Source organism: Amblyraja radiata, chromosome 6 (assembly GCF_010909765.2).
Source record: "Amblyraja radiata isolate CabotCenter1 chromosome 6, sAmbRad1.1.pri, whole genome shotgun sequence".
In the NCBI taxonomy this organism is placed as follows: Eukaryota; Metazoa; Chordata; class Chondrichthyes; order Rajiformes; family Rajidae; genus Amblyraja; species Amblyraja radiata.
Window position 1 is genome coordinate 14,702,792 of NC_045961.1, and position 24,956 is coordinate 14,727,747.

Below are 24,956 nucleotides of genomic sequence, written 5' to 3' on the forward strand. Positions count from 1 at the left end.
TATACCTTTTGCCTGATGGGAGTGGGGAGAAGAGGGAGTGGCCAGGGTGCGACTCATCCTTGATTATGTTAGACAATAGACAATAGACAATAGGTGCAGGAGCAGGCCATTTGGCCTTTCGAGCCAGCACCGCCATTCAATGTGATCATGGCTGATCATCCCCAATCAGTACCCCGTTCCTGCCTTCTACCCATATCCCCTGACTCCGCTATTTTTAAGAGCCCTATCTAGCTCTCTCTTGAAAGCATCCAGGTAACCTGCCTCCACTGCCCTCTGAGGCAGAGAATTCCACAAACTCACCACTCTCTGTGAGAAAATGTGTTTCCTTGTCTCCGTTCTAAATGGCTTACTTCTTATTCTTAAACTGTGGCCCCTGGTTCTGGACCCCCCAACATCGGGAACATGTTTCCTGCCTCTAGTGTGTCCAAGCCCTTAACAATTTTATATGTTTCAATGAGATTGCCTCTCATCCTTCTAAACTCCACAGTGTACAAGCCCAGCTGCTCCATTCTCTCAGCATATGACAGTCCCGCTACCCCAGGAATTATCCTTGTAAACCTACGCTGCACTCCTTGTCGAGGCAGCATGAGGTATAAATGGAGTCAGTAGAATGGAGGTTGGTTTGTGCTATGGTCTGGGCTGCGACCACAATTCGCTGCAATTTCTTGGGGTCTTGGATACAGCTGTTCCCAAACCAAGCTGTGGGGCATCCTGATAAAATGCTTTCTATGGTGCATCTGTAGAAGTTGGTGAGAGTTGTAGGTGACTTGCCGAACTTCCTAAGCCTTCTAAGGAAGTAGAGGTGTGGTGTGCTTTCTTGGTCGTTACTTCAATATGGGTGATCCAGGAGACATCGTTGGTGATATTGACTCCTCGATGAAGTTTTCAACCATCTCTACTTCGGCGCTGTCAATGCAAACTGGGGTCTGTCTACCGCTTCCCTTCCTGAGGAGGATCATTATCTCCTTTGTCGTGCTGACATTGAGGGAAAGGTTGGTGTCTCGACACCAGGACATGAAGTTCTCAATCTCCTTCCTGTACTCCGTCTCATTTGTTCTCTAGAACAGATAGTTTCCAGACCTGGGGATTTGCACCACATTTCCTCCCCTACCTCATGTGCATGTAGCTGCTTCCCACTGGCAATGTTTTATATATATTTCCCTGTTATATTAATGGGCAAGGACCTTTATTTGTAATTGGATTTTATAAGTTTTCTCAATTTCAAAGAATCATTGGTTATTGGGTCAAAGAGAAAGCTTTTAATAGGTCAAACTGTCGATTGTTATCGTGAACATAACAACATTACAGTGTAGACTTGCGTAACATCCGATTTATGCAAGGAGCCGCAGGATGTAACTCTTACATCAATTAGGGAGCGTTCAGGTGATAGGAGCAGAATTAGGACATTTGGTCCATCAAGTCTACTCCGCCATTCAATCATGGCTGTTCTCTCTCTCCCTCCTAACCCCATTCTCCTGCCTTCTCCCCATAATCCCTGACACCCGTACTAACCAAGAATCTATCTATCTCTGGCATCGGGAAGGAGGTATAGGAGTCTGAAAACTATGACCTCCAAATCAACAACAGCTTTGTTCAAACAAACATTCGGCTATTGAACATTATAAACACTAACACAACTACGAACTTTCTTGGTTGCACTATGAACTTTAGGCTTCGTGCATTAGATTGTGGTTTTCAATTTATTGATTCTTTTATTCATCATGTTATCTGTGAGTGCTGTGTTTACAGGCAGCATTTTAGAATTTTCTCTTTTTCGTTACATATGACAACTAGACACTCTTGACTCACTACTAACTTACTCATACAGCCTGCAAGCCTGGCTGCAAACTTGCACATAATCTCGACTCCCAGCTATAGATGAATATGTGTGGGAAGGAACTCCAGATGCCGGTTTAAACCGAAGATAGAGCAACTCAGCTGGAAAGCTCAGTAAGAGCTGAAGTAACTCAGAGGAACAGGCAGCATCTCTGGAGAGAAGGAATACGTGACGTTTCAAATCTCGACCCGAAACATCACCTATTCCTTTTTTCCAGTTCACCGTTGTTGATTAGTACGTGTGTCGGGGGTTATGGGGAGAAGGCAGGAGAATGGAGTTAGGAGGGAGAGATAGATCAGCCATGATTGAATGGTGGAGTAGACTTGATGGGCCGAATGGTCTAATTCTACTTTCACTTATGATTTTACGACCAATGATCCAGATATGCTGTCTGTTCCGCTGAGTTACTGCAGCTTTTTGTGTCTATCTTCTGAGTCCATTCTTGCCCCTAGCTGTGGAAGGGGGGAGGGGGGGGGGGAATAAATGAGGACCTGGTGCGGGAGGCTTTGTAACTTTGGCGCCCTTTGGCGACTATTTGCATACCATAGGTATGCAAGCATAGAATATTACCGTGACTTGTTATATTAAAGGAATAACAAACTTATCAGGAAGGCTGGCTCTGTCCTGGGGGTGTAGTTGGATTCATGGGAGGTTGGTCTTGGAGGGGAGGATGTTCCTCAAACTGTGGAGCATCTTGGACACTACAGCTCACCCCCTCCATGACACACTGGCCAACCTGAGGAGTAGCTTCAGCAACAGACTGGTTCCACCAAGATGCAGCACAGAACACCACAGGAGATCCTTCTTCCCTGTGGTTATCAAACCCCACAACTCCCTCTTCTGTCATGAGGTAGACTGACTCCCCTCCCTCCACCCCATCTCCCCAATCTTTGCACATCCCCAATCCTTTCAAGTCGTTACTTTAATTTCATGTTTCATGTATTTTGTGTTTCACGAGTGTTGGCAGATCAATTTCCCTTCTGGGATAAAGTTCTGTCATGTCGCAGTGTATCGTACATGTGATAATAAGTATTCATTCAGTCATTCATTCATACATTCATTCATTCATTCATTCATTCATTCATTCATTCATTCATTCATTCATTCATTCATTCATTCATTCATTCGTTCCTCCCCCTCTTCCAGCCATACAAATGGTCCAAGGTACTGCATCCCTGGTAAAGCCATACAGCTGGGTCCTTGGTTTGGTTACAGGCCTGGTCCACTCTCATGGTCATCCACACTGGTTGCACAATGTTCTTGCGGGCCTGTAATGACCACTCACCTGGAACATGCTCTGATTCTCCAGCTCTGGCTTCGCACCCACCCACTTTCTTCATCATCGCAGTCAGCATATTCTGATGGGAAGCTCGTCTTTTGGTTGGGCTGCACATAGCACAGCACCTTCAACAAGTCAGGATGAAGTGCTTCATGTTAATAGTCTGAAGAAGGGTCTCGACCCGAAACATCACCCATTCCTTCTATACAGAGATGATACCTGTCCCACTGATTTACTCCAGCATTTTGTGGATGTCTGCAGTGTAAACCAGCATCTGCAGTTCTTTCTTATACATATAAATAGATGTGTCCCATATTCTTAATAAATACAATATAGGTACAGCATAGCAAGCTTTATATAGTGTTTTATATAGAAGCTTTATATAGAAGGAACTGCAGATGCTGGAAAATCAAAGGCAGACAAAAATGCTGGAGAAACTCAGCGGGTAAGGCAGCATCTATGGAGCGAAGGAAATAGGCAACGTTTCGGGTCAAAACCCTTCTTCAGACTTTATACAATGTTTTTCTGCAAGGGTTTGGGTTAGGTCAGGTGTGGAAAAAAAAGCACTCGGACCGAGTTGAGTTTGGATTAGTTGTTGTGCTGGAATGTAACACCAACCCATAAAGTTTTTATTTGATGTAAAGCACTTGGTGGCATTTTGCGGTATTGAAAAGCATGGCATGAATCTAAACCATTCCTTATTCACACTCTTGAAACATCACAGCGACCATCTCCCCAAGATCACCATTTCTCCATCATTAGCAAAAATGCCCACATTTGAACAATTAAGCTGTCTTCTCTAGCGATAAAATTAACAGATCCCCTGGGCCCTGGTTAGCTATCACCATCATCATTACATTGAGAAAATAAACCTCTTGGCAGCAATTGTAAGCATTAACATCTGCTTGTTCATTAGCCATAATAGTTTACGGTCGTCTTGATGGGCAAACAGAAAGCTGCGTGTAAGTTCTCAGATCATTAGTTTTGCTGAAACCTAGAAGGAAAATAGATTATCATTGTCATGTGAAATGATGCATATCCACAAAGGGTTTAGGTTGTTTTCTCATTTATATTATAATACTAATATGAAATGTACAGGAGGGAACTACAGATGCTAATTTAAACTGAAGATAGACACAAAATGTAACTCAGTGGGACAGGCAGCATCTCTAGTGAGAATGAATGGTGACGTTTCTGGTCAAGACCCTTCTTCAGACTGAGGATTAGAGGAGAGCGAGACGAGAGATAAGGAAGAGTATGGTGTGAAAATGACAGATCAAATGAGACAATGCTCAAAGAAATATAGAATTGTACATTTTTAACAGAAAAATAGAAAATTAGGAAATAGGTGCAGGAGTACCCTTCGAGCCAGCTGATTATCCAAAATCAGTACCCCATTCCTGCTTTTCCCCCACATCCCTTGATTATGTTAGTCCTAAGAGCTATTAGCTGAGGGGAAGGTGACAACGAGGCATACAATCAGTTAGTGGGCTGAAAAATGGTTCATGGAATTTAATGCAGATAAGTGTGAGATATTACATTTTGAGAAGTCAAACCAGGGTCGGGACTTCACTATGGATTGCAGGGACCTGTGGGAGCAACTCAATGGGAATCTGCAACATCTGTGGAGGCAAAGTGACAGCTGACATTTGGGTCTTTGGGGCATTTTGATAACATGACTTGATGATTTTTTTTGGAGCCCAATTCGTGAACAAAATGTTTCTAAAAAGATTTATATTTTGGGGCCATTCAAACCGAATGGAAATTTAATTGCACAGAACTACGTGTCCAATCAATACCGCAGCTTAAAGCATTTCAGCAATCGGGTGCCACCCAATATAGATGTTTCTCTGCAGACTAAAATCAACCTGGAAAATCTAACATCGGTTTTTAAATCCGCAAAATAGAAAGAGTTATTCGTCTAAAGTTTGAAATGAAAACTTTGCAGAGAGTGAAAAATGTTCTTGGTATGAAATGATGGCTGAAGGTTTATATCAGCTTTATAAATTAGATAAACAAACTTAAGAGATGCAAGATGGCAACAATGGTAGAATATACACCAAATGTTTTTTCTGACGACCAACAATGGTGATGAACACAAAATGCTGCAGTAACTCAGGCAACATCTCTGGAGAGAAGGAATGGGTGACATGTCGGGTCGAGACCTTTCTTCAAACCAACCAATGTTTCCATTCTTGTACCTGTAGCTCCCAGCCGTTCCATGTCAAATAGAAGGTAAACAGTCTCTTTTGTTATCTAGCAGATAATTGTTGACTGATGAAACGGCATTTTATCGCTGATTTCATTTATATACCCAAATAATCTTCCATAAAATTATGCAGAATACAACAACAAAAAATTGGTCAACGTTGGCATTTATCCTCTGCATGAGCGATCGTTATTCTCAATAGCATCTAATTCTATTTCTTTCTTGTGTTTATCAAAGTTGTCTTTACATGCAGTACCTGCATACTATCTGACTCAAATTGCCAGCTGCAGCTTCTATATTCTTCAAACATTGGATAAAGAAGGCAGGAGAATGGGACTAAGAAGGAGAGATAGATCAGCCATGATTGAATGGCGGAGTAGACATGTTGGGCAGAATGGCCAAATTCTACTCCTATTCCTTATGAGTTTATTTAAACATTGGCGCTTTTGCAAATCTACCACTTTCTCTGGCAGCTTGTTCCAGATACTAATCCCCCTCTGAGTGAAAATCTTGTCCTTTAAATCTTTGTGTTGTCACCTTAAACTTATAATTTTACATTCCCCTACATTGAGAACCAGGGGAACTCCACCCAAGTTCCATCTGAGGGAAGGGGGTGGAGGAGGTGATCTCTACAGGATGCGGAAATAGGTGGTGTTGGGATCATGGTGAATGTGGTGGTAATGTTGGAGAATTATGTTTTGGATGCGGAGGCCGCTGGGGGGAAGGTAAGAACCAGGAGACCTCTATCCTTGTTCCATTTGAGGGGGAGAAGAAGGAAGCGCAGAGCTGGAAGGCACAGAAGACGCATAGTTGAGGGACCTATCTACAATAGTCAGGAGGGAAACCATGTTTACTAATGAAAGAGTTTACACATCTCAGATGTCCTAGAGTGGAAAGCCTCATCTTGGGAGCAGATGTTGGGGAGATGGAGAAGATGAGAGAACGGGGTGGCGTCCTTGCAAGAGACAGGGTGGAAATAGGTGTGCTCCAGGTAACAATGGGAGTCAGTGGGTTTGTAGTAGACATTAGTCGATAGTCAGTGCCCTGTGAAGGAGACAAAGGGATCAAGAAAGAGAGAGAGGTGTCAGAGATAGTCCAAGTGAATTTGAGGGCAGGGCTAGTGATAAAGGTGATGCAATTAACTAATTCTGCATGGGTGCAGGAGGCAACCCTAATGCAGCCATTGATGTAGCAGATAAAAAGTTGGGGGATGGTGCCAGTGTACCTTTGGCACAAGGACTTTTCAATGTAACTAATAACATGGCAGGCATAGCTGGGGCCCATGTGAGTTGACTTGGCCAGTTAAAAAAGCAGTATGACTAGCTGGGAACCAAAGCACAGAAGCAGATTCTCAGAAATAATATATTTTGACTACTGCCCAAGTACATCCAAATTGGTTTATAACAAATAAGATTGGAGAAATAAATGTATGGCTTAAGACTGGTATAGTAAAAGTATGGTACAGGTACCAAATTGTATTGTATGTAATGCCAGCAATGCAGTTCGTGTAGTCCATGTGGGCTTCAGTGAGGCCTTCGATAATATCACACGAAGGAAAGGTGAGCTCTCATGGGATTCAAAATAAATTGACACATTGGAGCCAAAATTGGCTTGGCAATTGGCAATTGATGATACAAGAATAGGTGGAGGGGCAGGTCGAGAAAGCAGGGACTCTGCAGAAGGACTTGGACAGGTTGGGAGATTGGGCCGAGAAGTGGCAGATGTAATCTAGTGAAGCAAAGTGTGGGTCATGGATTTTGGTAGTAGGAATAAAGGCGCAGACTATTTTCTAAATGGGGAGAGAATCCAGAAATCGGAGGTGCAAACGGACTTGGGAGTGCTGGTACACAAAATTGCTGGAGAAACTCAGCGGGTGCAGCAGCATCTATGGAGCGAAGGAAATGGGCGACGTTTCGGGCCGAAACCCTTCTTCAGACTGAAGAGTGCTGGTGCAGGATTCCCAAAAGAGACCGTTACTGTTTGCTGTTAATAATTTAGCCATCAATGTAGGAGGTATGTTTCTGGCCTGCATGACTCGACTTATAAATGGGTTCTGATTTGTACTCCACTGGTATTGGAGAGAGTATGAGTGGGACCTCAGAGACAGTCTACATCTGAACCATAATGGGGTTAGTGTTCATTCAAACTAACAATGGGTAATACAGTGGAGAGGGCTTAAATGAAATAGTCCAAGCAAATAATCAAAGCACAAAGGGTCAAACAAAGAGGCAAGGTGAGATAGGAAGATAAAAATATTGGATACAACTGATAAAATGAATGGAGAGTTCAGGTTTAAGTGTAAAGAAGTAAATAAAGCTAAATGTTACAAAAAATAATAAAAGGTCAAATCAAAAGTCAAATAGTGAATATTACATTCCGCTGCAAAGACATGACTACAGAACCACATAGATTGGGACCTTAATATTGAAGAATATATGGCATTAGGGGAGGATAAGTATCAGGGGAAAGGCAGGGGAGCGGCTTTGTTAATTGTTGTTCTCCCCGCCACGGGTACCATGTAATCCCGTGCTACCTGCTCCATGGACGGATAGTCGGCGACTAAACCGTCTCCCCCACCTGGTTTGCCAGGTGAGGAGGGGGCTGTGGACCCCCAGCAGGACCAAAAACAAGACCTGTCAAATGGTGGATGAGCTTCTAGCGAGCCAACGGCCATCCACACTTCAGTAGAAGTTGCGATCACTGTCGTACATAGCATTGTAAGGAGTGAAGAAAAACATGAAATGTAATTCTTCCCTCTCCTCTCCTTGCTTCTCGAAAGAGAAGTTGTTGTTAATAATGTTTTTTAGTTTAGTTTAGAGATACAGCACGGAAACAGGCCCTTTGGCCCACCAAGTCCACGCCGATCAGCGATCTCCGCACACTAACACTATCCAACACACTAGAGACAATTTACAATTATACCAAGCCAATGAGCCTACAAACCTGTACGTCTTTGGAGCGTGGGAAGAAGCCGGAGCACCCATAGAAAACCCACGCAGGTCACGGGGAGAACGTACAAACTCCGTTCAGGCAGTAAGTCAGGATCGAACACGGGTTCCCAGCGCTGTAAGGCAGCAACTCTACCCGCTACGCCACCGTGACGCCCAAAGTGTTCATTTTTGGCCAGTAGCAAAATAGTTTAGGAAACCAAGATGTAGCAGTGATTTGGGCAAAGATAAGAAATATCAAAGGCAAGAAGTTATTTGTGGGAGAGGGTTACGAACCCCATAAAAGGAACCGCACGGTGGGGCAGAATATAAAGGTAGAAATAATGTGAGCTTGTCAGAAAGATGAGGATAATTAGGGGGGACTTTAATACAGAAATAGACTAGAAATATAAATGTGTTCAAAGAACCTCGTATGAAGCATTCATAAAGTATTTTGGGGGATAGATTCCTAGAACAGCACATTCTGGATTCAACTCGACAGCAGGCTATTTTTGACCTGCTATTTGGTAATGATATAATGAAGGCATCCCTCGGAAGCAGCAATAATTATATGGTTGAATTTTACGCTTAGTTTGGATGAGAATGGGATGGGTCCTAGATCAGTATTTAACGAAGGTAATTAAGGGGGTAAGAAAGTGAGCTAAAATTAGGTAGGTTAGGTTCAGGGATAGGTCAATTGAGAACTGAAGAAGGGCCTCGACCCAAAATGTCACCTATTCCTTTTCTCCAGAGATGCTGTCTGACCCGCTGAATTACTCCAGCTTTTAGTGTCTTCAATTGTGATGAAAGCTCAGTTTCCCGTATAACAAAGCTATAGGTTAGCCATCTCAGCAGGAACCTCCAGGAAAACTGTCCTCCATGATCTACTGGGCTCTGACAACTTGCATTCATTGTCCAGACACACTATTTACTAGGGCACGTCCCAGTTATTTGGAACATTTGGAACAGTTGGCTTTCATACAGATTTTTTAACCCTTGAAACCTCGTGCACTTTCTATTTTCTTATCATCGACCACAATACATTCTCAAAACAATCTTTGGCTTTCTTGGTTGACACAGCTTATCCTGGTGTTATAGCAGAAGTACTTTGTGCTTTAATTGCAATTTAATTAATAACATGAATACAAATAAAGCTGCATGCAATTTGATCCATTATTTGTACTCATTTTTAGTAATGACGTCTATCAAAGAAACGTGTGTGCTACGTTACAGCTAGCTGTACGTCAAAGGGCGATGATCAAGAACCTTGTGCTATATATATGTCGAAGGATATCCAAAGGTCTTGTGCTGTACAATTGTCTTAACCCTTGTCGTTCTGAAGCTTCAACATAGCAGCTATTTTTCCGAATATGCAGACATGATATATTCCAATAAGAAAACAAATATTGCAAAGGCAGGACCCACGATTTCTCACCCTATCATATCTCAGTCGGGAAGAAGTTACAGGAGCCTGAAAACTGTGACATTCAGGTTCAGGAACAGCTTCTTCCCTACAGCCATTAGGCTTTTAAACACCACAGCCACAAATAAGCTCTGAACTACAATAGACTATTATTGTGATACAATGATCTATACATATGTGTATGTGTGAGCATGTGTATATACTTATACACACACTGAACTTTTTTTCTTGTTTATTATATTGTTTACAGTGTACTATGTTTACATATTCTGTTGTGCTGCAGCAAGTAAGAATGTCATTGTTCTATCTGGGACACATGACAAGAAAACACTCTCGACTCTTTGACTTTTAAAATTCCCATTCTTGCTTTCTAATCCCTCTTGGTTTCACCCCTCCCCATCTCTGCAACTACCTCTGGGTGAGAAATCTTCACTTTTGCTCTCCGACCCCTAATTGTGGTCCTTTCACTTGACGGCTCTGTTTCTGCAGCCAAGGCCCGACATTCCAAATTACCCTCTGAGAACTTCACTTCACTTCTTTTTCTATGTTCTCAAAACCTAACTCTTTGATAAAGCTCTGGCTTTGGATCAATATCTCTTCATGCTCAATGTGTAATTTTGATAAAGCTCCTGCAAAGGCTTTAGCGTTAAATATCGGGATAAAGGTGCTCTACAAATACAACCTATTTCAATGCCATCGTGTTAATTTATTTTAAACTTTGCATAAATATCGGATCAGAAAATGAATTTGTTCTCCTGTCATATTATTATGCAGGATGTGCCAGCGATGCATTTTTAATTCAAATATTACCATATACAGGTGTTGATGTAAACTCCTTACTGCAGATAAAGATGCAGCGGCCTTCAAAGATGTTGGAAGATGTTAGGAATCTTGTGGCATGCAAAGGAAATGTTGATCAAAAGAATGATGAAGGAGTCACTTTGGTAAGATTTCCTCCTCAATTGCTTCTATCTTGCATACTTTAAGGAGTGTTTTAATATTTGCATATCTAGTTGTAAATCATTGGTGTTGTAATGTTTGGCTGATTCTCTATTCTAATGTTGTTATGTTACCTCTAGAACTCTAGCTATATTCAGTACAGGTGTCAGGGGTTATGGGGAGAAGGCAGGAAAATGGGGTTAGCAGGGAGAGATAGATCAGCCATGATTGAATGGTAGTGTAGACTTGAGCTTAATGGCCTAATTCTGCTCCTATCCCTTATGGACGCTCCCTAATTGAAGTAAGAGATATGTAAGAGATTATGTAAGAGATTAGTACAGGTGTCAGAGGTTATGGGGAGGAAGGAAGGAGCTGAGGAGAAATGTCTTTAGTCAGAGGGTGATGAATCTATAGAATTATTTGCCACAGAAGGCTGCAGAGGCCAAGTCAGAGGTTATGGGGAGAAAGCAGGAGAATGGGGTTAAGAGGGAGAGATAGATCTACCATGATTGAATGGTGGAGTAGACCTTCACTCGGTTCGCACTAACCAACCTGATCTCATGGTGGCTCAGCACTTCAACCCCCCCCTCCCATTCCGAATCCGACCTTTCTGTCCTGGGCCTCCTCCATGGCCAGAGTGAGTCCCACCGCAAATTGGAGGAACAGTACCTCATATTTCACTTGGGTAGTTTACACCCCAGTGGTATGAACATTGACTTCTCCAATTTCAGGTAGTCCTTGCTTTCTCCCTCCTTCCCCTCCCCTTCCCAGCTCTCCCACAGCCTACTGTTTCCGCCTCTTCCTTTCTTCTTCTCCCCCCCCCCTCCCATCTCCACATGTCTGAAGATAGATAGATATAATTTATTGCCACACAGCCAGGCTGGTGGAAATTTGGGTTGTCTGCAGCGATACAATAATAAAGAACACACAACCACAATAAAACTGTAACACAAACATCCACCACAGCATTCATCACTGTGGTGGAAGGCACAAAATTTGGCCAGTCCTCCTCCATTTCCCCCCCGTGGTCAGGACCAGAGTCCAGAGTCAGTCCAGGATCGGCTCTTCCTCACCGGAGACCGCGGCTTTAAGTTGTTGTAGGCCGCAGGCCGGCGGTCAAGATTTAAAGTCCCCGCCGCAGCCAGAAGCACCGTAGACTGCAGGGCCGGCGGTCGAAGCTCCCCTCCAGGGGTGATGGTAAGTCCATGCCGGACCCGCGGTAGAAGTCGGCTGCGGGCCGGCAGTGATGGCTTCTTCTTCCCCCAGGTCCCCAACTTGAGATCCCGGGCTGTAGACGCCGCGCCAGCTGGAGCTCTGCAGACCGTGGCTTCAGGCTGCGACTTCAGGCTGCCGGCTGCCCTGGGCCAGCGAAACGGAGCGCTCCCCTCCAGCGAGCCCCAGCGAGGGCTCACCCGCTCCACGCCGAGAGTTCACGCTGCGCCCGCCGCTGAAGCCCCGGGCGCGTCTCCGGGAAAGGCCGCGTCGATCCTTGATGTTAGGCCACGGGGGAGGCGACCTGGAAAAAGTCGCCTCTCCATGGAGGAGGCGACCGAAGCGGTTTCCCCCTAACCCCCCCCACACAAAACACACAAAGAAACATTAAATACAGACTTTAAAACATACTAAAAAAATAAAAAAAGGTTGAAAAACTGACGAGCTGCTTGACATGGCTGCTGCCAGAGCAGCGTCCCCTTTAAGCGCCCCCTCGACCCGAAACGTCACCTATTCCTTCACTCCATGGATGCTGCCTCACCCGCTGAGTTTCTCCAGCATTTTTGTCTACCGTGGAGTAGACTTGATGGGCCGAATGGCCTAATTCTACGCCTATCACTTATGACCTTATAATCTTGTGGATCCTTGTATAAATCAGATGTTACATATGTCCTTACTGTGATGTTGTTATGTTCATGATAATAATCATGATAATGCGTTTGACCCATTAAAACAGCTCTTCTCATTGACCCTTTCAATAACCAATGATCCTTTGAAATTGTGAAAACCTCATAAAATCCAATTACACATCAATTTCCTTACAAACTTATATTGCCATGTTGCATAATTTGCTGATTCTTCATGATCAGTTCTCTACCACAATGGGCTGTGTCATCCTTCTCACTCCTGCTTCTGAGGCTCTCGGTCTCCATCTTGGTGTCTTCCGGAATCTCTCACTTTGTACCTAGCTGCTCGCTGGGCTTGCCGTTGGGTGGGGTGGAGCTGCGTAGCTTCATGACTCTCAAATATGGCAGGCAAAAGGTTGAACCTGGTGTGGAGTGAGAAAGTGTGACACCAGACTCCTCTGTTTCAGTCACATTAATCACCTACAGTGCACCAAGTGACTCACTTTAAAAAGGAATGAAAACCAAGCTAAAACCCTGCACAGCCATGCCATTAAAGAGCAAGGTGCAAATATTTTGAAAAAAATATTAATTGTATTTTCAGATATTTTCCTCTAAGAAACATATTTGCCTTTTCCAATTACTGCAATGAATGAAAGTAAATTTACTATTTTGCAATGTTGTCTGCTTTGGCTGCAGCACAAGTGTAATTTATTATGGTTCATCTGAAATTTAGGTTTCAGCTACCTCTAGTAAATACTCCACCTTTGTTTCTCTCTATAATATTGTTTTACATCCAACAGTGTTTGGTATCCATCGTGCTTTTTTAACCAAATCTCAGAAAACGCTACAATATTTGGTTAATTTACCAACCTCTCTGCTCTACAATATTCCCCTTTACCCTATAATTTAATGGTAACGTCTTTCCCTGCTTTGTCTTTTCAAAATGCAACATCTTGCACTTATCTGAATTAAACTCTATTTGCCATTCCTCAACCCACTGGCCTAGTTGATCAAGTCCCCCTTGTAATCTTAGATTATTCTCATTCATCTATAAAATCATTTTTTGTCTCTCTCCACCGACACTTCCTTACCTGCTGAGCATTTCCTGTGGATTAGACTTACATTTCACAGCCTCCTTTGTCTTCTGTCCCCCCAACTTTCCTTATTTATTTATCAATCAGTTGGCTTCATTAGCAGTTCATCGCGTCAGTAACTCTAACCCTAACCCTAACCCTTACAACCCAATGGTATGAAAATTGAATTCTTCAATTTTAGGTAACTTCTAACAACCCTCCTCCTCCTCCCTCTCTCCTTCCTCTCCCTCGACTGTTTTCTCCTTCCCCCCTTTCCCTCCCCTGTGCACCACCTGGACTCACACCTATTACTTCCCTCTCCTTACCCCTCCACATACATTCCTTCCACTGCAATCCCAATTCGCAATTCTTCAATCAGTATGTCTCATACCTTCTTCTTTAATCCCTGGCCTTTGTTCCAACCATCAAAACTTCCTCTTCCTTCTCTCAGCATTCTTCCCCTCTCCGTAATCAGTCTGAACCAGGGTACTGACCCAAAACGTCATCTGTCCAAAGTTCTACAGAGATGCTGCCAGACCCGCTGCGTTACCCTAGCATTTTGTGTCCTTCTATCACCCTCTCTGCTTCCTTCCATGAAGCCAGTTCTGTATTCATACGGTACACAAAAATGCTGGAGAAACTCAGCGGGTGAGGCAGCATCTATGGAGCGAAGGAAATAGGCAATGTTTTGGGCTGAAACCCTTCTTCAGACCACTGTGGTATTCAGTGGTATTCATACCACTGGCTGAATGTGGTGATATGAGGTGCTGTTCCTTCAATTTGTGCTGGGCCTCAATCGGACAGTGGAGGAGCCCCAGGGCAGAAAGGTCAGTGTGGGAATGGGAGGGGGAGTTAATATCTTTAGCAACCAGGAAATCTGGTAGGTTTAGGCAGACTGAGCGGAGGTGTTCAGCAAAACGATTGCCAAGCCTGAGCTTAATCTCGCCGATATATAGGAGTGCACATCTGGAACAGTAGATGAGGTGTAAGTGAACCATCTTCATCCATCCTCTCCATCCCTCCCCCTTCCTAGTTTTCTGACCAGTCTGACTGTCCTGTCCTGCCGATTAAATGTTATCTCTGTTTGCTTTTTGTCAGCTTCTCCTAGATAAGAATGATCTATACATTTTCCTTGTACCTCATCCCCTGTGATGCTTAGTTTTCACACCTTACACTTCCTTATCTCTGTGTCTCCCACATCCCTGACTCTCAGTCAGAAGGGTCTCGATCTGAAACATCACTCCAGAAATACTGCCTGTCCCGCTGAGTTACTCCAGCATTTTGTGTCTATCTTTGGTTTAAACTATCATCTGCAGTTCCTTCCTACATATCTGATCAGGTTCAGGACATTTATCTACTGTCAAATTATTCTGTTTTTATTCTATAGTGTAATAGAATTTGAAATACATTACTCACCAGCTGTTTGCAATAGACATGTATTCAAAAATTAGTCTTGGATGATTTACCCAAGAAGGAATGAAGCATCATTCATTCCACTGAAAAACGCTTTCTAAAATCTTTCAATGGTGAGCTAACGGTAGGGGTGGGTAGCAATTTTAAAATTTAAATAACTAAACACCAGCAATTTTTTCCAGATATCTTGTGGTTTTCCACCACCTGAGAATCTTCATTTTAAGCAATTATCAGTAATATAATGTGTAGGAAGGAACTGCAGATGCTGGTTTACACCGAAGGTGGACACAAAATGCTGGAGTAACTCAGTGGGACAGGCAGCAACTCTGGATAGAAGGGATGGACAACATTTTATGTTGAGACCCTTTTTCTGTCTCGACTCTAAAAACCAGCGGATGAATATTGATTTCTCTAACTTCATGCAACTCTTGCTTTCCCTCTCTCTCCGTCACTCCCCCACCCTAGTACTCCGACTAGTCTCACTGTCCTCCTGGTTAATTTTACTGTTTGTATGCCTCGTGGTCAACTTCCCCTCAGCCAACAATGAAACATTTTACATTTGCTTGATCAACATCTGCTTTGATCTGTCATTTTCACACCTTACCCATCCATATCTCTAGTCTCCCTCTCCCCCGGCTCCCCGTCTGAAGAAGGGTCTCAACCCAAAACGTCACCCCTTCCTTCTCTCCAGAGATGCTGCCTGTCCCGCTGAGTTACTCCAACATTTTGTGTCTATCTATAAGTAAAATAATGTTTACTTGAATGAACATCCTACGTTAGTGAAATGGTATCCTTATGGTAATTTTATGTAGGTCTGTCCTTACCTCTTTTGTATACACACTAACTACTTAATCTTACTGCTCTTTACAGCTACACATGGCATGTGCTAGTGGCTATATGGATGTATCCACTGTACTTCTGGGGAACAGAGCTGACCCGGATGTCTATGATAACTGCTTCTGGACACCGCTTCATCTAGCTGCAAAGTATGGACAGGTAGATATCTGTCTCAATCCTGGAGATTTCACTCTTGCCACATAAATCAATAATGAGTGGAGTTTATTTTAATGTGCAAAATGGTCAGATAATTTGTCAAGAATCAAGAATGTTTTACTGTCATATGTCCCAGATAGAACAATGAAATTATTACTTGCAGCAGCACAACAGCATATGTAAACATAGTACACTATAAACAATATAATAGACGAGAAAAAAGTTCACACACACACACACACACACACACACACACACACACACACACACACACACACACACACACACACACACACACACACACACACACACACACACACATATATATATATATATAAATACACATATGGAGGGATGTGGACCAAATACTTGCAAGTGGGACTAGTGTAGCTGGAACATTGTTGGCCGGTGTGGGCAAGTTGGGCCGAAGGGCCTGTTTCCACACTGTATCGCTCTATGACTATATATTAAAGAGATTCAAGATTCAAGAGACATTTATTGTCACATGTACCAATTGTTACAGTGAAATTTGGGATCACCATACAGCCATACGAATAATAAAGAACACAACACACGATAGACTTTAACACAAACATCCCCACACAGTGGAATCAAAGTTTCCCACTGTGAGGGAAGGCACCAAAGTTCAGTCATCCTCTTCTTTGTTGTTCACCCGTAGTCAGGGTCTCGGATAAACAACACAAACACTCACATACATAAATATAAAAAACAAACAATAATAGTGTGATAATAACAATAATGGACTACATAGTTCAGAGCCTATTTGAGGTTGTACTTTGTTGAAAAAGATGGAACTGTACAGTTTCTGATCCATGGTAACATAATTTGGAGTGTTGTTGCTGTACTAACACCTCCCTGGATTTCTACACCTGGAGGATAATCTTCAGTCTAGAACAAAATGACTGCCACCATCCCATTGTGCAGTTTGTACTAGTGCAAGGAAACTATTAGGGATGTGCAGAAAGTTTCATACGATGAAAGATCTTACACTGGTAGTAATCCGGAGATCACCACCTCAAGCTCCTGCATTTTAATCTTTTGTCCAACTCCCTCCATTCCCTCCGCAGTTCCTCGCCCCTTTTCCTACCCATGTTATTTGTGCCGACGTGCACAATTACCTCTGCCTGCTCTCCCCTCCCCCTTGAGAATGTTCTACTGCCGCTCTGACATATCCTAGACCCTGGCACCAGGGAGGCAACACACCATCCTGGAGTCCCTCTGTTGCCACAGAATCTACAGTCTGCTCCCCTAACTATCGAGCCTGCGATCACTGTTGCTCTGCCTGACCTCACCCGACCCCACTGTGCCTCAGAGCCAGGCCTGGTTCCACAGACCCGGCTGCTGCTGCTCTTCCCTGAGCACTCATCCCCCTCAACACTATCCAAAGTGGTGTATCACTTCACAGGGCAAAGTTCACAGGAGATTCCTGAACCCTTTTCCTGTTCCCTTTCCTGGTGGTCACCCTTCTATTCTCTGTCTGCACCTTCTCTGTGACAACATCTCTGCAACTCCTGTTTATGAATTCCTCTCTCTCCCGGATGAGCCTGAGGTTGTCCAGCTGCAGTTCCAGTTCCCTAACGCGGTCTTTGAGGAGCTGCAACTGGACGCACCTCCTGCAGATGTGGTCCTCAGGGATACTGGCTGTCTTCCTGAGTTCCCACATCACACAGGCTGAACAGACCTCTGCACTAGCCTCCATCCCACCTTACCAAGACCACGTTGCGCTCCAAAACAAACAAAGTGACAGACCAAACCTCATCCTGCCTCCACCGAAGCCTCCTCATGCCGAAGCCTCTTGAGTCATTCATGGGAATGGTTTAAATGGATAACCCTCATGGATTTCTAATCCAGTTACCTAAGGGGCTGTCTCACTTGGGCGACCTAATCCGTGAGTTTGGGCGAGTTTGCCCTCGACTCATGCTGACAGCATGGTCGACACGAGGTCCTAGGAGGTCTTTGTAACTCTCCTTCATGCTCGAGAGTAGTCCCCGTGTACTCGAGGCCTCAGCTAGGTCGCTGCATATTTTTCAACATGTTGAAAAATGCCCGCGAGTAAAAAAAGGTCGCCATGGAAAAAAATCGATACTTTTTTTACTTGTAGGTTTAGTCGTAGTAGGTTATAGTAGGTCGTAGTAGGTTGGCATGTTTGTCCTAGGTAATCGAGGGTGGTCGAAGGTAATCAAAGGTAGTCAAAGGTAGTCGTAGATAGTCTTCAACATAGTCGAAGGGAGGTTCAAGGAGATCGAAGGAGGTTGTCTTCACTCTTCACTATTCAGTGCCCAATTTTTCCGAAGTTAGTCGTAGCTAGTCGTAGCTAGTCTTCAACATAGTCCAAGGAGGTCGAAGGAGGTCTTCAACATGACCTTTTTTTGAAACTCTCCTAAACTCTTCTAAACTTCAATTAAGTCGTCCAAGTGGGACAGCCCCTTTACTTTCCATTAGTGTTTGCCAATGGACAGCAAGTGAAGTCTCCATAGGTGGTCTCTTTTATTTGCCAGACGAGCTATGGGGATGAAATGGTAACTGTCTCAGCAACTTGAAAACACGAGCTTGTTCAAAAGTTGGATCATTCTGCTCATCTTCCTGGCTGGAGGTGTTGGGAGAGAAAGGACAGAAATAATTAGCAGGTGGACAGGAACAATTCAAACAGGACCTTGTGCAGAAGCAAAGTACTGTAAAATAGTAAGATTAAACGAGAACTTACCAGTTTGAAGTTTGATCTGTATTTTATGAGGAGTTACGATGAGGGATTACGTGAAGAACCCGCTCAGTGCGCAGGCGCGGCATACTTCCAAGCAGCGGTGTGGAATCACAGATAGACACAGTTATTTTGAAGTAAACATAGTAAAGATAAGGAGACATCAATTTATTAGTTTGATCCATATAATGAGGGTGGGAGCGGAGGGCACGTAATCCCTCATCGTAACTCCTCATAAAATACAGATCAAACTTCAAACTGGTAAGTTCTCGTTTAATCTTACTATTTTACTTCGGAGTCACGTGAGTGACTACGTGAAGATTTCAAAGCTCTGTGATTTCAAACCGTGTAACAGTTTCATTTCACTCACTGCCGAAGTTCTTGAGGGAGGAAGTGTTATCGTAATGAACCAATGAGTCTATTTGTAGAAAAACACAATGGTATTTTTTAAACAATAACAACAAAGAATTAAGTTGCTCCCCTGGGCTTAAATTAAATATTTGCAGTTCGTAAATCTTTACTGCAAATAAACCAGGTTTTGCCAACGGCTTATTATAAAATTTCTGAACGGTCTTTTCCCTTCCCACCATCCTGCTGTAGCCAGGATGTGGTGTATAGGCATGTCCATTCTTTAGCCGTCGACATGGATGCTGCCCTGGTGGAATAAAATTTGTACATGTTAGTGTTTATCCCAGCAGTTTCTAGCACCTGCTTGAGCCATCTCGCAATGGTTTGGCTTGTACCCCACCATAAGGTTTTTGTGACTAACCCACAAGGCTTTTCATCTCCCTCGAATATTCTGGTTGTGTCTATGTAGGATAGTAGGTAGGTCATGGCACATAACCGTGATTCTGGTGGGTAAGCCACGACTGGATTAGGTGTTCCTGGTCTGCTCTGTTTGACCAGTCGCTGGATAACGACAGATCTGGTCTGGAGCTGTGATCATGTTGTCCAGTCGCAATAGGTGTAGTGACTGGACCCTCTGAGCGGATACAAGTGCCATCAACCTAAGCGTCTTTAGTGTAGCTTGCTCGAGGCCGGGGGATCTGGCTGGTGGCCATTCCCTGAGATATGTCAGGACCACACTGATATCCCAAATATGGGTATACCTGGGCTTAGGGCTTGATATTGTAAATGCCCTTCATCAGTTTTACCACCAGTGGATGGGATCCCATCGCCTGTTGTCCTGCCGCTGGTTTGAGATAAGCAGAAAGAGCACTGCGCTGTGTTGATGGCACTGTAGCTGATCCCTACATCGTGGTGTAGATGGCCAGGAACTCCAGTATGTTGGTGGCTGTAGCTGTTGCGTATGTTGTCCATGTTTCCTGGCTGTACTTCTCCCTTTTTTGATGCTGGTTAAGTACTGCCTCTTGGTGGATGTTCGAAGGCATGGTGGTGATGGTTTGTTTGGACAATCCCAGTTCCAGGTAAGGTCTGTTCAAACTTGCTACCCAGACGTTTAATTTTCTCATGGCATGGGTGTTTAGCTTACCTGGTAGGTAAGTAGCTGATAGCCAAATATGTCTTTCGACATACCATTGCCAAATCATGTTGACCAATTTGTCGCATGATAATGATTTTATGCCACCCATATGGTTAATATAAGCCATCACCGTAGTATTTATCAATTTGTAACCGAACATGCAAGTGCTGCATATTAGATACATATGCTTTTAACCCATAAAAGGCGCCCAACATCTCTAGATAGTTAATGCCCAGTGTAAGTAGTAATGATGACTCTAGTTTAGTCCATCTACCACTTGTGCTGGATATGGAGTTAGTCGCTCCCCAGCCTTGAGCACTGGCATCTGTTTGAATAACTAAAGTAGGGTTAGTGATAAAGATAGGGCTGAAACTATGCCAAACGTTTTCTGCCCACCACTGTAGCTCTGATATTGCTTCAGTGGGTAAGTTCATGACACGATCATAGTGACCTGTATGTCGTTTTATTGCCCGTACCTTTGCTCTCTGTAAATTTTTTTTTTTTGATAGTGCAAAGGTCCAAATTGTGTAGCCGGAAATGCTGCTACCATTTCCCCAATTACTCTTGCTACTTGTCGAATAGTTGGTCGCTCGTTGACCATTAATTTGTTGCATGATTGTGCTAATTCAACCATTTTTGCCTTTGGCAAGGTAACAGTCATATGGACTGAGTTAATTGTGAAGCCCAGGTAGTCCATGATAGTGGATGGCTTCAACTTAGATTTATCTGGATGTAGGACGAACCCCAGAGTTTCGAGGAACTGTTTTGTAGCTGATACTGCTGCCACAGCCAATTCCATCGTTTTACCTACTATGAGAATATCCTCCAGATATGCCATGACAATATGTTTTTGTTTTCTTAGTATTGCCATGGCTGGTTTCAATATTTTGGTGAATAATCTTGGGCTGAAGTTCGCCCATAGGGCAATGCTTTGTACCATCCAGATAAATTTTAGGTATCTTCGATGATCCTTGTATATGGGTACTAGATAGTAAGCATCTTTAAGATAAATGCTTGCCATGAAGTGTCCTTTGGAATTCAGTTGTTTGGCAGTAACATATGTCTCCATTTTGAAATGTATATACTTAACAAATTTGTTTAGTGATGTTAAGTCAATGATGATGCGACAGACACCATCTTTTTTGGTTTTAGTGAATATATTCGATACAATTTCCAAAGGTTCATGTTTGGTCTTTTCGATGACCCCCTTTGTGATAAGTCTCACCAGTTCAGCTTGTCCCTCACGTTTCTCTTTGACGGAGGGAGAAATACCCTTTGGGGCCATTGTTGAACTGGCGGCGTTTTTTCTGACATGAATTGTATTTTATATCCTGTAATGTTGTTGAGTATATACTTGTCACTCGTGACCATACCCCATGCTTCTTTAAACAAGTGTAATCTCCCCCCTGTTAATAAAGCACCCTTATTCTCTATATGCTGGTAGCGACCAGCCCCACCTACCTCCATGGTTATTGGCGATTCTGTTTCTTCATTTTCCTGAAGATTTTGTTCTGACGTGCTGGCGATGTTGGGGGGAGGCGCATTTTCCAGAGGGTCCGCTGCGGGCCCTGATCTGAAAGATCTTTGGGGATAATGTGCGGACCCCAAGCGTTCACCAGTCCCATATTGCGGACGTCGACTGGTGGATGCCGTGGGGTGCTGCCACTTGGGTATCGGAGGTCTTGGTTTGCTCGTCCCGGGGCCTGCCCTCATTAGGCCGAAGGTTTTTGATGCTTCCTGCATCTCCTTCAGTTTTTATTGAAATCTTTCCCAAATAGCAGCGCGTCCGTCTCCGCAGCTGGGGCTTTACACAAGCCAGCAAATTTGGGATTGAGGGCAGGTCTTATGTTTCCCTCCGTAGATTGTTGATCTAAAATTGTGTGGTACACATTAATGCCAGCACATCCTGCTGGCAGGTATCCATCTCCGTGGTCTCCACGGAACGAGCAAAGGCTGTGATGGCTGACGTCAGGAGCCTTAGGATCCGCTGTAGCTTGAGTTCTTGGGTCTGGATGTGTGACCCACATGCCCCCAGATTTGGCTGTTGACACTTTTTACTTTGAGGGCCTCACCGTTTTCTGGTGCTGTGTTGTTTCAGCACCTCAGCGAGCACCTTTTCCAGTAATGGTTGATGCTGGCCGCCATTCTTGGTTCCAGCGGTGCTCCAGCCCGTGGGGTTGCTACAAGCGGTCCATCACACCCAACAGCTCTTCATGTTCCTGCACCCCTGGCATACTCCCGAATTCGTCCGCCTGCCCCTGTTCCAGACCAGCCCAGCCCTGGTCACCAATGCTAGCCTCCAGTAATGAGGGAGCAGAGGGCAGTGCATGAGGCACTGTGGAGGGGGTGCCTGACCTCCCTCCGCGAGAGCACTCTTTCTGCGCATCTCGCTGGAGCTGCTCCAATTGCTGTTGGATGCAGCTCAGGCGGCTGTCTCTCCTCCATTTAGGTTGAGACATGTCCCCGTCCGACGAATCGGACGCCACCGGCCGGATGCCTGTTCGGATGGCTAGACACCCAGCCCGCAGTTCAGGCACTAGCGGGACTGGGCTCGGCGCGGTGATGGGGATAGCGGGGCGACCGGTAATTGTTCCTACCGCCTGTTGCTGCCTCCCTTGCAATGGAACGCTCCTCCGCTGGAGTCGAGCGGGGGACAGGTTCTTCTGGAGCTTTTGTGCCTTGTGTAGCGAGAGCGCCCCTCAAGCAGCGCGTCTCGCAGGCATCTGCTCCGTGAGCCGCTCCAGCGGCTCAGGCGGCTCTCTCTCCCCCCGTGCGGGTGGAGAGACGTCCCGTCCGACATCGGGAAACACCTGCCGGATGCCTCTCGAGTGGCTATGCGTCCAGCCCGCTGCTTCAGGTACTAGCGGGCTGGCCTCGGCACGGTGTCGGGGAATTACGGAACACCGGTATAACGCTCCTACCGCCTGTTGCTGCCCCCCTCCCCAACGGGAAAACGGGGGACAGTTTTATCCAGAGCCTTTTTCTCTGCCTGTAAAACACAAGCAGAAAAAGGCTCACCTGTAAAAGAAAACCCGACCTCAGGATACTCACCTGACGGTCCGGTTCATCCTGTAACGGGACAGCCTAGCTCCCGTGGCAGCCGCTGTTGCACTGCTGGTGTAATGCCGCGCCTGCGCACTGAGCGGGTTCTTCACGTAGTCACTCACGTGACTCCGAAGTAAAATCTGTTCTAAAGTGCCACATTTATGCTGCATTCTGGGTTGCTTGTGCAGAAAAAATATATATAAATATAAATGATCAAAAATTAGAAGATATCTAGGGTGGTCACAGTGGCGCAGCGGGAGATTCGATCCCGACTACGGGTGCTGTCTTTATGGAGTTTGTACGTTCTCCCCGTGATCTGTGTGGGTTTTCTCAGAGATCTTCGGTTTCCTCCCACACTCCAAAGACGTACAGGATTGCAGTTTAATTGGCTTGGTAAATGTAAAAATTGTCCCTAGTGGGTGTAGGATGGTGTTAATGTGCGGGGAACGCTGGTCGGCGCGGACCCGGTGGGCTGAAGGGCCTGTTTCCGCACTGTATCTCGAAACTAAAGTAAAAATAAACTAAACTGAAGATAAGGTATTATTGACTTGTTTTGCATCTCACTCAATTAATTTGTCACCATAAGAGAAGCAAAGTATTGGAGTAACTCAGCGGGTCATGTAACATCTCTGGAGAACATGGACCAGTGATGTTTCGAGTGGGGACCTTTCTTCAGACATTGGGGGGGTAGGGGGGGGGGGGAGAGAAATGGAACAGAGGAGGATCTAGGTAAAACCTAGCAGGTTGAATCAAGAACCAGTGAACTGTGGAGTTTTTTTATGTACCACGTATGACTGCCTTAAGAAAACTTTGCGCAAATATTTATATTAACACAGACACAGTTGTATATATTTTACATATGAAATATTTCCTGGTTCAATATATGCAATAAGTGGACCTTAGCTTTTGCACAGGACAAGTTTATTAGAATGATATGAGATAAAGTGTTAAGATTTTAAATAAACGTGATCTGCTTCCCTCAATAAAGAAGATTGATTGGTAAGCTAAGCAGTGGTTTCAATAAGAGATTCAATGGAACAGATATGGATGATCTATTCACAGTATACTGACAGGAAATACAGACTAAGGGATATAATTTAAATTTAATGGTAGACCTTTCAGATGTTGTATATTTTCTTTGTTTCAGGCTGTGCGAATCTGGAATTTACCCAAAGATTCCGTGCGTCATAGTCATAGAGTCATACAGCGTGGAAACAGGCCCTTCAGCTCAACTTGCCCATACCTAACTTAAGCCCGCATCCCTCTAAACGTGCCCTGTAAATGCTTCTTCATTGTTGCGATTGTACCTGCTGCAACTACCTCCTCCAGCAGCTCGTACCTTACACCCACTACCCTTTGTGTTAAAAAGTTACCTCTAAATTTCCAATTAAATCTTTGCCCTCTCGCCTTAAACCTATGTCCTCGATTCTCCTACTCTTGAAAAAAGACTGATCGTTTACCCGATTTATTCTTCTCATGATTTTATACACTTTTATGACATCAACCCTCCTCCTCCTGCGCTCCAAGGAATAGAGTCCCAGCCTGCTCAACCTCTCCTTATAGTTCAGACCCTCTAGTCCTGGCTACATCCTCAGAAATCTTCTCTGCCCCCTATCCAGCTTGACAACATCTTTCATATACCATGGTGACACAAGCCGAACACCTAATCTAAATGTGGCCTCACCAACATCTTGTATAACTGTATGTCCTGGATGCTTCTACTATGGGGCCTCCCAGCATCTATACTCAATACTCTGACTGATGAAGGCCAACGTGCC

At 44.3% G+C, this 24,956-nt stretch overlaps 1 protein-coding gene across 1 annotated transcript in view; it reads left to right on the plus strand.

Moving 5' to 3' along the window:
• Nucleotides 1-24,956, plus strand: part of myo16 (myosin XVI) — a 245,770-nt gene that overhangs the window by 31,939 nt on the left and 188,875 nt on the right. Inside the window, exons 5-6 of the mRNA XM_033022212.1 lie at nt 10,495-10,619; nt 15,809-15,934. Of these exons, the coding sequence (XP_032878103.1) occupies nt 10,495-10,619; nt 15,809-15,934 (251 nt within the window). The remainder of the gene's footprint in view (nt 1-10,494; nt 10,620-15,808; nt 15,935-24,956) is intronic.